We start from the raw sequence: 14,169 nt of genomic DNA, 5'->3' as shown, positions 1-14,169 counted from the left end.
CAGGACGAGCAGCTGCTGAGTCATGAGAGCAAACTGAAGCAGATGAGCTTGGAGGTGGAGGAGCACCGGAAGAATCCGCCCTCGCCAGACCCCAAGAGCCGCGAGTGGGAGGAGTACCGCCTGAAAGAGCACTATCTCACTTATGAGGTAGCGGCACCGGGGAAACTTTTTCACAGAGGAGCCGAGAGAGAGACTGCAGGAGTGGAATGGCTTAATTATTTACTGTTTTTCCTTCGTAGCGCTTTGTTTTCTTGCGTGTTGTTCAAGTCAACGAAAGCCCCACACCGAGCAATAGTTAGGATATTTTTCAAGAGATAAGATTAAGATAAAACTTTATTCATCTCTGGAGGGAAATTCATCAAAAAGCAGTTCAACACTTACAAACTCTTACAATATCTTTTTAAATTAATTTTTTCGTAGCATTATTAATCTTAATTAGAAGTCCTAGACTCTGTACCTTAGTCGTATGAGAGCATCATGATCAACATCGTTGATTTCAACAAACCCGAAACTCCAGACTCCACGTTGCCTCGAAAAAAAGTTTTGATTTTTGTGGTTGGAATATTTTCATGAATCTCTTCATAATCCTCTCCACCCCCCCGCACCCCCCCCCCCCCCCACCCAACCCCACCCCCCATGAGCAGAAGAGTCGCTATGAGACCTACATCAGCCTGTTGCAGGCCAAGATCCACGCCGAGACGGACGACCTGGAGAAGATTGAGGCCAGCGTGATGATGGGACTCGGAGGGGACCGGCCCCGCTGCGGCCAGGAGGGACGCCTTCGCAAGACCCAGTCGTCTCCGTCCATCAGCCAGGCCCAGGGGGGGCTCAACGGGAGGGCGGCGGGACGCACCGCCCCCGGACAGAGGAGCTGAGGAGGGAAGCGAAAAAAATCAACCTACGACAGCCTCCTGACGGTGACAACCGAGGTCAAATACATCAACCCTGCTACGACTTCTCCATCAGTTTTCTTCTGCCCTCGCCGATCCTCGATGACCGCCATATTTAACCGCACATCTGATCCGATCATTAGTGTGATCACCGTCATCCTCGTTTTTAACGAAACCGTCAGTATTATTTTGAAATGCGAGTAAGTTATTGCTTATGTTGTGATTTTCAGGCTGGGTGGAAGAACAAGTCGGGGGCGGTGTTATCCTGTGTTATTGTGTCAATCCACAACACGATGATGCGCTGTGGGCACTCTGGCATGTTGTATCCACTGACTATGATGTAAACAGACCAACTTGTCCCCCCACCCCCATGGAAGCCACGCGGCCCTGTTGTTCCGTGTAAGGGTCCAGCAGCGGCGGAGCCCCGGTCTGGAGGTGGAACTACTGTAGCATTTGGTCCTCCCTCACCGATCCCGGAAAGACAAACTACCCCCCAAGGCTCATAACAAACCTCTCTGGAGCACGGTGTGTGTACTAGTGTGAATGAATGTGGGTGTGTGTGTGTGTGTGTGTGTGCGCGCGTGCCATAGACTCAATATATCTCTCCTGGCATTATTAAAAATGACTGGACTCTTGAGCGCTGGCACTACAAACTATGAAGTATGAAGGTGCAAAGGTCCTTACTACATGCAGCCTATTTATTTATTTATTTCACCGTGTGGGAACATTGTTTACTCGGAGCTTGGTTTCATAGTGCAAGGAAGCTTGTTTTTGTTTTTTTATTTTTTGTCTAAACAGGTTCCCTGGGTCACGTTCATCTGGTTACGCTTGCCTGCGTGTGCGCAGCGACGCCACAGTCAGCTGCAGTGTTACTGCCGGCCACAAAAGACACTTTACTGCCTTGCTTAAGAGCACCTCAGCTCCTTCACTTGCCGGGCTTTCAAATCCGGTGCAAAGATTCAAACCCATATGTTCCCAAAGCTTTCCGTGAGCTCGAAGCTACGGCTCACGCTACTATGGACGTGTGATTCTTTCTGCGCTTTGATTTCTTCCATTTTGAAGCTGGACTTGAGATGAAGGATGGACTGCTTCAGACGGGAGGAAAGCACTGTGCCTGGGGGGCCCTGTTGAAAATCGGTTCAAGTTTTTGCGGAACAAAACATAATTGGGTGAAAAACGTGACTCGCGGGTCACTGAAATGAAGAATAAAACAGGAAAGTTTTTGTGGGGGGAGGGGTACGAACGACTGACATACAGGGTGCGCGTTGGATCAATCCAATACGATGCTTGTCGGTGTGTGTGTGTGTGTGTGTGTGTGTGTGTGTGTGTGTGTGTGTGTGTGTGTGTGTGTGTGTGCGTGTGTGTGCACGTGCGTGTGCACGTGCGTGTGTGCGCGCGCGCGCGTGTGTGCAAGCGCTCGCAGTTGAGGCAGGCTCTAGGTCAGGGAAATACGTAAACGAAGCAGGGTCTAGTTTTTTTCTATCGAGGAATTAAAAGTGCTATTACACACACGAGAAAGGAGACTGCAGTCACAATCAGCTTTCCTTACTTTCTCTCAACCATCTGCACTCAGCGAGAGATGCCATGCAACTAAAAATATGGTGTTTCGATTTTTAGGTAAAAATCTTAGTACACGGAGGACAGACAAAATCGAGTCAGGCCTTGAATTCTAACGCATATCTTATTAAGGGGATCATTTTAAAATGTTATCCTGCATTGGGGCAATTCATAATATAATTATATCCTTACTGCCGGCATCCTTTCTGAACACGCAAATACATGCAACTATAATAACTGACGCGTTTTTGGGAGAGCGCAGTGTCGTAGTCTGAAAGTGTAGCAGCAGGACTGCAGCAGCTAAGCATGCCAAGTTGTGAGAATTGTTATGATGCTGACAAAAAAAAACAAAAAACATAAAGAGTTAGCAGCGGCAGGCTGGCTCCATCGGTAGCGCGGGCTTCCCCTTCTCCTCCACGGGAGATGATGAGGAAGTACATAGACCTGAGACTCTGACAAGTGGTCCAGATGTTTGAAACGGCAGAGCAGCTCTTCTACCAAGAGAATGAGGCAGGTGGAAGTGGGACAAACTGCCTTTCTTCTTTTCTACAGGAGATCCTAAAGCAACTTGATGAGCTTGTATATTTTATTGACTTACAGTGTATGCGCAAACTGGAGTGCTGTCTGAGGGAGTGGGGGTGGGGTGTGCAGGTACTGCTATTGATAAGCACCTTAATTGACCTCCCACCTAATACATGTAACACACATACACACTCACCCACGCATAGTTCCTCTCTGTGCTGAATATTCCTTTGACACGACTGTAGATCAGAACAACTAGTGCCCCCTCACATAGACAGACGTGGGTAATAACGATGTATCTGGGACTGTGCACGGCATTCCTACTCATTCCCGCGGTGAGTCAGAGCTGATGTGACGGGCGGGGTTCTGAGATCCTCCCAAACACAGCGGCAGAAAACCTGGAACCTGAGCTATAACTTCTGGGGTTGGATGCCTGAATGGACCAGAATGGTGTGGACAGCCTAGGGATTTGAATGGAGCTGAGTTTCTTAAAATGGAATTGCCCTTTTATAAAGCTGAATATGGTCAAGATATATGATTGCTTTCCTACTCCACTTATAGTCACTTTGGCTGTTGTGCTAACCATGATTTCCCGATGTTTTAGGATAGGCCTGTGCTGTAATATAGGATTGTGAGAGAAAAAAATGTTAATTTGTTTATTTAAGAAAAATTACAACTTAGGCACTTTGATGTCACTGTTGGATATAGATATTTTTTTTGTTGCCGATTTGTTTGTATATCTGATATGTTTTTGGCAGGATACTCCTACAATGTAAAGGACATATTTACTGGATATTTAGTCCGTGCTTCATAAAGTAAGCTTTTATACGGATTATGGCGATTGTGCTTTATTTTGCCATTGAGTTTTGCTCTGATAAATAACCACGTTGCCAATGTGATGCGCTTGCTTTCCCTCAGGATTGTGCAGTTTCAATGCATCAGCAAATCGTCCACTTCTCCACATCACACAAAACTTTATCATTTTAAACCTCTGGATGTTTTTCCTCGGGGGCTCTTCATTTTTATTTTATTTATTTTTTATTTAGCTGGTGCCTATTTCTTGTGAGCCTTTCGTAGAGTTCCATTGAAATCCAAACCTATACAAAGCCCCCTGGTTTTGGTGTTTGAGGTGCTCAGTTGTCGGGCTCAGCTGGTACTCAGCAGATTCAAAGTCTGATATTGTTTTTCTGTTTTGCACATCCAAACTCTGACCATGGCCTGGGGTAATCCTCCTCTTTTTAGAGGCAAAAGCTCAGCTCAGGGTAAATCAGAAGGTTTCATCATCACCTTCAGTATCAATCCACGGGAGGCTCTGTAGGTTGAATGCTCATACACATTTGGGACAAGGCATTCTGTGGAATATATACCCACAACCGATCACTGATTCAGAGGAACAAAAGTCCAAGAGTCCAGTCAACGACGCAGGACCGTCCGGAGAAGCCCTGGCGCTTTTGCCAAAATATTCACGAAATGTGAAATCACAAATTGAAAAAACAACAACAAAGAAAATACTAAAGCGATGTTTGTCACTTTAAGCACAGAATTTTGATACTTTTGTCCTCAGAGGTTTCGGTGATGACAGGCGATGAGAGTGTGGTAGAAAGTTCTTTAGAAAAGATCACACTCCGGGTGCGTTGCGTTTTGGTTTGTAGGGGCGCACTTCGCAGGGGATGTCGACATCTCAAGTGAGTTTCAAAGTCCACTTCAAAGTAGACTGTGAAGGGAAAATGTCTGGAGTGTTCATGCAAGTGTACATGGTCGGAGGATGGTAAAAACCAAATGCAGGTGCATACTACTCACCACCCACAGTATCATTTGTGTATGCCAACCATTACTTCCTAAATTGCATGAGAGAGCTTGAAAGGGGCAGGATAAGGATCAAATAAAACCCATCAAATGTATTCAGTTTAACTTCCAATTGCAGTCATCCATATCCTATTATAAAGTCGATCGCATCATTTCGATTAATTTGGCATGAAATTGGACGCAATACAACTCCCGGCCACAGGTGGCAGCACTGACCGCCGAGGAGGCGTCCTATACAGGAACAGGGTGGAGCTTGGTTGTTCCAAATGTTACGTTTTTATTTTCCTACTAGATGTCCATCACCCGTCATCACACGAACTTATAACGGACAGATGTAAGTATCACGTTGTTGTGCTTGAAGTTACAAACATTGTTTTAGAGTGTTTCCCCCCGATTTGTGAATGAATGGCGACACGTTGACTCGGCTGCTAGATGACGTCATCATGACGCGTTACGAACGGCATCACGTCAACAGTAAGCTACCCCGTCCCATAAACAATAAACACATGAGTATAAGCATTTATGAAGCCTGAGGTTCAGTCATTTTTTCAAATCAAATAAATAGTTCACCAAAGCACTCAAACACCGCCCCAAATGGCTTTTCTCATTAACTAACTAATCTACACCACGGTGGTCAGGAAGCCATTGTTGTTCCAGTTTATCAGAGCGTTGAACCAGGAATCAGCCTTCCTTCCGTACAACTTACCAAAAGTTTATCTCTTCAAAAAGCGAAAACGGTTATTAATCGAGATGAAGAAACCGAATCAGTATCGCGTACCTATTATAGCAAAACGAGCAAAGATGTTTACACAAACGACACTAAAATGGCGTAGACCTACGTCTCTGTGTATCGCGGCCTCAGAAATGTATTTTATTGCTCAACAGGCACGCCTTGCTGATTGATGACGTACACTGACCTACTGTATGACCGAAGTAAACACAGTTTACGAGTCTTAATTCAAACTCCTGTTCTCAGCAAGGTCGAATGGACAGACAAAGTCAATGTCTGGGATTTTAGTACTGGAGTCTAGACTCCTAGACCTTTTTTTCCCGGAATTGACAGTGTATTAAACGTGACTCGGTCTCGCACTCACTGTTATTTCAATATTTTTTTCTATTTCTAATGTCGACATTTTCTAATTATTTGTACTATTTTGATGTATATATTGGCCGTACATGGAATTGAATGCAAAATAATATGTAAAATAATATAAAATAATATATTACATTCCTGTTTTTCCAAGAGTACCCAAAGCCAGTTAGAGAAATAAAACCCAGAGGCTCTCTTAATGAAACCCCATTTCTCATGGCAACAATACTACAGTCCCAAAGATGAGAATTCAAGAGAATAACATAAACATAAATAACACAACATAAATTGCTATTATTCAAAGGGCTGTGCTTCTTGGGGCATTTCATCTCTACCTAAGTACTTGGATGGGAGACTGCCTGGAAGGACCAGGTGCTGTGGTTTTACCAGGTGGTCTCCCGTCCAAGTACTAACCAGGCCAGACCCTGTTTAAAGTCCAAGATCGGACGCAATCAGAGTGATATGGCCACCAGTCGAGGCAGCGGGCCCCCCTACTTAAAGTCGTACAAGGGGGAGTGGAAGAAGACGGTAATACCTGGACTCTTCAAGGTTATCTTTGTCATGATCACCATAATAATACACTGGCAGTGTCTAAAAATGTTATATACGACAGCTTATTAACTTGCTCTGTGCTTTTGATAAGCACCAGGCAATGATGCATCATACATCCACTGTACACACACACAGGGTAAAAACAGTAAAATTATAAAACATCTGTCATAATTGAAGACTTCTGCATTTTCAGGATCTGTCCCAGTTCAATCGCAGGTTGTACGCCATTAAAATACAGCGCTGGCACCAGTAACAGAAGTCATCTATGTTTACAGTACTTCAACAATTGGTTGCGGCCTTTTCCATCACGATGACATTCAGGCCTGTACCTCGTTACCATAAATAACCTGCATAAAAACCTGGAAGTCTCCCTACAGAACGTTCCAAAGGCCTATTCACTGCAAGAGACGCAGATAGGGTTGAATTTGAATTTTAAGATTGGATAGTGATTTATTTTTCATATAGAAGTTACACAATGACCTCAAACACTTATTATGAAAAGTCAAATATGTGCCACATTTGAAGCATCTGGTTACACGCTGGTGAGGCTATAATGACAGCCTCAAGCCAGTTATTTCATCATGAAACTCCAAAAAACTAAAAATAACAGACACGGACAGAAGAGGTTTGATACAGGTCTTTCTATAAAATGGTGGCTTCCTTACAACGGCAATAGTTGTAATTTAGTAGGGAGGCTTCCAGACAAATTATTTGATTATCCAGCAGAACCCAATCTGCTCACAGAAACTGTGGCTGCAGCTTCTTCTGTAGCCTTGAGTGTTTACGAGAGCGCACTGGCCTCCGTGTCGATAGCAAAGAAGAAGAAATTCTGAACCAATACTGAAATCCTGAGGGGAAACTTGTTATTAATATACTGTACGTATGAATGTCTTGGGTTAAAATATTATCTCTACATACGTATGTGTTTGAAAAGTGTGTAATACAAGTAAAAATGACATTTCAGGCTGTTGAAGGTGTACATCAATGACGCCCCTTCCCGACGCAGAGGTGGCGGTAGCACTCATAATTGGAGAGACAGGGACACGTGGAATGACTCTTTATTGCGCGATTAGTCATTGTTCAGACGACAAGGCTCCCTCAACATTAAAACAAACAACAATGTACAAGACAGCACACCTTTTTTTTTTGCCATCAACGGAAATTTAATAAGGTAGTGAGAGTACATAAACAGAAAGTAATGGTGTGCGAGGACGCGAATTATGATGATGTTAAGATGTGTAGGATGAGTTTGATGTCGAAGCCAAAGTAAGCACCATTGTCATGTAGTCAGGAAAGGCCATATTTCAGTAAGAAATATTCTAGAAGGGGGGGGGGGTGGAGTGAGGAGAGGTTAAATATGATACAAGAGGATTGTTATCACAGTTTTCAGACATTTTTTACTAACTAAAAAAAAAGAACAATATCGGTGTAGCACTACTTAATCATGCAATTTACTTTAGTAAACCTTCTGACACACAGACAAAATATACTTCAATAAGTAGAACTCAATACATCTCTTTCCAGCAATAATCACAAAGCCTGTAATTTATACTCTGAATGTGAGATCCCTATCAAAAATAATATGCAGATTTTCTTATTTTCTTAATATATCTAAAGTGCAAGTATTTATCCATTTTTATTCAATGCTTTCTGTAAGTATAAAATACAAAGGAAAAAAACAGCAATATGTTTTTCCTGTTTACATGTTATATTTTTTTGAAAGGAGGCGCATCATATATAACAAACCATATATATATATATATATATTTATATACACACACACGCCACAGATAAAATATTTTTCAAAGATACAACATATTATCTCATATGGGGATGGGAAAGGGATTTCTGACCATACGGTGACATGGGATATGTTCATTGTGCATTGACCCTACCCATTTAACTCCAGAATCCAATTCCAAACATTGTATTAATGTCTTCAACACATTTTAAGGAACCACTTTTAACTACACATAACAGTAGCCTATACAGTCTGCAAACATTATGGTCCTACTTAGTATGTGTGCAAACAGAGGACGTGCTGAATGAGCCACTTTGTCAATGGTTTGTGATGAGTCATAGAGTGCTTAGCTTTGACCAAAAACTCAGATTGGCCATCTGATTAATCTGGAACTCTGAACGGCCGATGAAAAAACACAACACTGTAGCCATGAGCAAAGCAGATTGCCCAGTGAGGAACACCATATGTGGAAGTTTTTGTGTGTTTTCTGAAATGGTATAGTTTGGTCGAAGCAGCCCCAGACATGGCCCCTTAATTTCATATTTTCGGGTTTTAGTCCCGTGCTGCTGTTCCATTGCGGCCACATACGTGAACACTCCCCTGTTATTAACTGCTATGACAAGCCCATAACACACATACAGATGTAGCCATAAAAACAATCCCATTTTATGTTCATGGGCCACATAGAATATGTTAAGTGTTGCATCCTTAAATTGCCTATTACAATTTAAAAAAAAGTGTTTTAACCAGTCAAAAGGCTCTGGGAAAGGTTTGGTCACTAATTGTTAAACAGAAACAAGTTGCGTGTTACCGAAAGCACATTTAGTTTTACTTGACAACATCAGAAAAAAAGTATGTAGCAGTGAACACTGCATCACTAATGGATAATAGATGCAGGAGAGGGATTAGGGACTCTTGTGATGGCTACCACTGTATATTATGCCTAATAAGTCAAAACATGTACCTCTTCAATTCAGAACGCTTCAGTGCACCACACACACTGTGCTGAGCCAGGAGCCACTGATGATGGTGCACGGCTCAATTACTGACAAGAGACTAAGTCCTTAAAAAAAGTAACCTGCCGTCCATTTTGAATTTGAGTTCTGCGGATGGATCACTGTACATTGTGAGTACATAACATGGCTGCAAGGTCACAATTTTTTTCAAATGTAAAACTGTCTGGCTCTGTGTTATAGCTTCCAACTGTGTTATAGCCAACAAATGAGACCTTTTTTTTCATACAAACCCAAGAGCAAGTCCACCTCTGTAGCTCCTTACCCACAACAGCTAAATACGATTCCATGCTTTACCACAATGAATCATTTCATCAGCAAAAACTTAGCCAACCCATTAGCACCCTTTGATAATGGGCTACGACAAACAAAAGAAGACGTAACATCTTTTTTTATTTGGGAAGAAGAAATGTGCATTTTAAAGAGTGAGGCATTCAAAAAAGTGAACTCAATAAGCATATTTCGGCTCTCTGTGTATTTCAACTGTTGAAGAAGGAAAAGGAAAAAAAGTGGAAGTTTCGTAGTTCCAGTTTTTGAGGCCTGCCGGAGGCCTAAATTCAATCAAGCAGAAGCCAGAACACTCTGGGGAAGAAGTGCTACATCACAACAAGATGTCCAAACTCTGGTTGAACTCAAGTTGAACTCACATTGACCTCATATGTCCTCTGCAGGGTACATAATCATAGGTGGTTAGTACATTTTGCTTAATGAAAATGGGCTTTTCACAATCCACAGGGCAGTGTAAGGTATTATATTGATCTCTGCAAAAAAAAAAAAACAAGGAGCACAAGCTTTCCTGTTGCTCTCCAGTAGCGGAGTTTTCTAGTCTTAACGGCTTGGGTAGTAGATACCCTGGTAGGCTGTTGGTACGGTGCCCCAACCAGACCCTACAGTGCAGTGCCAGGCTTCATTGGGCCTTTCACCCACACTCCAAGACAAACCTGGACCAAAAATGCCCTGCCAGAGCCGGATTGAATCTTTTTTTTTTTTATAACATTTTCCTTGGCTCCATTGCCACAGACAAGATAAACAAACAAACAAAAAGGATTGGATTTAACGATGTCTCTGATACCATTTCAGCCCGGATGTACTTTGGATATCCCTAGCTTGAGCCTACATAGCCTCTGCTTCCCCACTAACTGCACCTACAGTGCCGTCTCCGTTCAACTGGGTCCTTCCCCAAAGCTATAATCCATTAACTGTCTTTCCTCTTGACGCCAGCTAGGTGGCATGTCACCATGGCAGGGTCTGGGATTGCCTTTGGTTGTATAAGCTGATCTAATCCAACCTGCTTTAAATAAAATTGAAAGGAGAACTTACTGACATAGGGCTCATTGATTGTTAACTAACGCTCGGGTGAAAGCCTCAAGGTCGATCAGGTCAAACTGAAAGAACGGGCTGTGTGTTGGGGAGTAAGTTATTGTAGGGCCATATTCAAAACTCGCTGTCAGACCTGCAGTACAGGCACGCCAATTACAGACGTTGAATTCACCTGCTTTGCGATCCCACAGGATGGGAGCGGGTTGATACATGTGCTGGACTCGGTTTTCTGGCTTCCAATTACAGGGGGCCTTGTGAGGTTTCAAGACCCTATTGAAAATACTTTTGGGGCGTTCACAAGCATTCAGTTAGCAACAAGAGGCCTCAAAAGGGGTGTGTGTATGTGGCATTATGTGTTTGTGCATTTTATGGAGTGTATAACCACTTCCGTGTGTAAGTAATGTGTGTGTGTGTGGTGTGTGTGTGGTGTGTGGTGTGTGTGTGTGTGTGTGTGTGTGAGAGAGAGAGCCACCCTTGGCCTCCAATCACCAGAATACTAGCTTGAGGAGAAACCACTGCAGAGGGGGCTGACTGAGAGAAAATTAGAGGATCTATCTAACACACTGCATGTATGAAGAGTAGAAAATGGCTGAGAAGAGTTCAGGTTTTCTTTTGCTCCTCTGGGGCAGTTCGTTAGGGGGAATGTCAAAAACTAGAACTAGTCTATGTGCACAGAGAGACAGACAAGGCAGCCCACTGGTTCACAGAACATGACAGAAAATACCTCACGACTGTTTGGATTTTTTTTCTCCCACTTTAAACAAAGTGCCTCAGAAGAAAGACTTCACATTTCAGTAATATGACGCAGATTTATCACCCTCATTGTCATGCTTTTCAAATATCTATGATCACATATCCTATACATTTTTTCGTCTTTTAATTATCTATACACGTGATACAATGCCTCTATTGGCACGTACACAATATTGCACACAGGTATGAAATGTCCTATGCCAGCCAGTGGCTCCCTCTTGTTCTGGGAGGGGAACAGACTGGCATGTTCTGGACAGCAAAATGTGGACTATAGAAATTTTAAGAAAAAAATAGCATCAGAATAATAATAATAATGCAAAAGTGACATATTCTGAGTGGCGAGGCCCCCCGGGAATGATCAAGGGGCTGTAGCACCATAAAGAGATAGATACTGCCTTGGCCGTGCTCTGATAGGCCCTACATCCACTGGGCTTCATTCTGACTAACTGTATGGGAACGGCTTGCTTGGCTTGCTGGCTGGCTGGCTGGCTGGCTGGCTGGCTGACTGGCTGATTGCCTGTCTGGCTCTTAAACAGCATCCATCTCAGCTCTGACGAATAGCCTCATCTAAACCCGCTGTACTTCTCTCTCTTCATTTATTTTTAACGTTATGGTGCAAAAGGTGTGCAGGGCCACCCCAAACATCTCCAGTCGACTCTCCATGGACACACTGGGTGCTGTCACAGGCTCTACAGCTATGTTCTTGAGCCACATTCCTCGGCTCCTCTGTTGTCGGGAGACACGTGTGACGTCACACCTGGGCAGCCTCCCAGCCCTGTGTGGTTTACTTGCGGGGAGGGAGGAGGGGGGGGGGGGGGGGTGTTGTCGCCCAATGCGACGCACAACGTAGGTGCGCGTACCCGTGGCCTTGGCTGTGAGTTTCTGCCTGTACAGCACTCATAAATGAAAACGTAACAGCGGTCGAGGTCACAGACCATCCACGTGAGGACACGTAAACGAGTGGAGTGTATAAGGCACCAGTTTGGAACGACGTCAGAGAGGATGCTCCGCCGCGCAGCCGCGCCGCGCGCTGCATCTTATTTTTTATTTTTTGTTGTTTTTTTTTTTTTTCTTTTTTGTTCTTGTTTCACGCGCCACGCGCTCCCACAGGTGGACCGTATCCTCTTGCGTCCCTCACCCCCGAGAGGAAAAGAAGAGAAATATTTCACCCACAGAAAACGTGGGCATCTTTAAAAGGATTTTTTTTTTTTTTTTTTTACAGCTGATTCACAAAATCATAATTAGTACATCTAAGTTAGCACTTTTTTTTTTTTTTGTCATTTAAGTTTCTATGGACATGGTGAAGGAAGGGTGGATGTTCAATAGTGATGGAGAAATTTGCCCCGTTCGTTTGAGACGCAAAATAGGCATTTCATTTTGAGTTGAAACTTTCCACGATGGCATGGTCGAAATGCTTTCATTGGCCAGGTATCAGGCCAAATTAAAGACTGGAGCCTATTTAGCCTATTTTCGCAATTTTCATTACATGAGCCTACGCATGCGACAGGTGTGTACAAGCCTGTTGTGCGTTTTGCGATTCATACACTTTAAGAGCGCTTTCATATTTATTCTGCGTAAACGATGCGTCTGGTATCAGGTTTTGGTTTTTATAAAGTTCATAATATATTCATTTTTTTGTGCTGATGTCAAATACTCTCTACATGAAGACCGTCATTTCAACATAGAGCACTATTTTCGTTTTAGTACTATATTTACCAGTTTGAAACCCACTCGTTTCGAAATAGCTTTTGATGTGTGCAAAATCTGTCGTTTGATAGAGATATAAACACTCTGTTCATTGTCATTTTAAATCAAGTAGGAAACAGTTCATATCTTACAGTTCAGTTCTCGATAGCAGCGGCTTACTGTTGACACGGTTGGTAAGTGGGGTGACATCCAGTACAATGAGCGAGGAGACAGCGGAGCTGCTGTCATGCCTGTGGAGGTTGTGTGGGGGGTGATTCCCTTGGAATTCTCTCATTCTATTTTACACTTAAAAGTCTGTTGTTTTCTCAGAGTTCAGTTTCGTTTTCGTTGTTCATTTCTGCCTCGGATCCGCGTCAATCGTCGTCCCCGTCGTCGCCCTCGTGCGGGCCCTCGGGTAGTAGTTCGGAGGCCCGTTTCTCTCTACTTCTCTCCTGGATCTTCCTCATCTCGTCCGCGTATTTGCAGAAGGTGTTGCCGAATTTGGACCACACCTTGCACGGAACCGTGATGGAGTTCCGATACGTGGGCTTCACCTCGCTGACCCGCATGAAAACCCCGTACTTATTGGAGCCCACGTCGAAGAAGAAGCGCTTGTTGTCGACCGTCAACGAGGTGCCCTCCGGAAGCTCCGCCGGCTCCTCGTCCACTCCGTAGTCGTCGATGAGTTTGGCCAAGGCGTCGCGGAACTCGATGAGCCCCTGTGCGGGGAGAGCGATGGTCTGGCCTTGTGCGCTTCCCAATCCGGGCCCCCGATTAACGGTCTGCCGAATCCTTAGGAACCGCCCCCTCTGGTTCTCTTTCAGATCCATGTAATATTTGCGATTCTCCCGCACGAGAAATTCGCTCTTGAGCGCCCGCCGAGGCTCATCCTGCACCATGTCCGGGTTGGTGGGGCCCAGCTGGGCGTAATGTTCGATAAAGTCCCCGAGATAATCGCGGAACTCCACGGCGACCGACATAGAGAGAGTGAGGCGGCTCTTATTTCCCCCAGCCCCGACCTCGGCTATCTTTAGGAAGCGGCCTTTCACATTCTGCTTCACGTCCAGGTAGAAGCGCTTGTTCTGGATGTCGACGCGCTTCGAGGCGAGCTCTTCGGTGTCGTGTTGCAGGCGAGACACGGCGCCCATCGCGCCCGGAGGCAGCAAGCCGGGGCCTGCAGTGGGCCCTCCGTGGTCACTGCCACTGTCTCTGTCCGCCATGATGCTGCCTCCCTGCTTA

General features: G+C 44.3%; 2 protein-coding genes across 3 annotated transcripts in view; one reads left to right on the top strand and one right to left on the bottom strand.

Moving 5' to 3' along the window:
• The window catches only part of psd2 (pleckstrin and Sec7 domain containing 2), a 17,701-nt gene extending 13,957 nt beyond the window's left edge, over positions 1-3,744 (top strand). For both annotated transcript variants that reach the window (XM_080007956.1, XM_080007955.1), the window contains exons 12-13: positions 4-147; positions 645-3,744. In XM_080007956.1, the coding sequence (XP_079864082.1) occupies positions 4-147; positions 645-875 (375 nt within the window). In that variant the 3' untranslated portion in view covers positions 876-3,744. The remainder of the gene's footprint in view (positions 1-3; positions 148-644) is intronic.
• purab (purine-rich element binding protein Ab) lies at positions 789-14,169 on the bottom strand. The gene is made up of 2 exons (XM_080007957.1): positions 13,083-14,169; positions 789-871 (listed from the first exon to the last, which is right to left on the bottom strand). Exon 1 carries the CDS (start codon positions 14,148-14,150, stop codon positions 13,305-13,307), a length of 846 nt encoding a protein of 281 aa, XP_079864083.1. The 5' UTR covers positions 14,151-14,169; the 3' UTR covers positions 789-871; positions 13,083-13,304.

Source organism: Zeus faber (assembly GCF_960531495.2).
Source record: "Zeus faber genome assembly, chromosome: 10".
NCBI lineage: Eukaryota > Metazoa > Chordata > Actinopteri > Zeiformes > Zeidae > Zeus > Zeus faber.
The sequence above is the reverse complement of the archived record's forward strand: the minus strand, read 5'-3'. Positions and strand labels throughout refer to the sequence as shown.

Bases quoted from the DNA above. Each gene is read 5' to 3' on its own strand.
- purab (XM_080007957.1), bottom strand. From the start codon at position 14,150: ATGGCGGACAGAGACAGTGGCAGTGACCACGGAGGGCCCACTGCAGGC.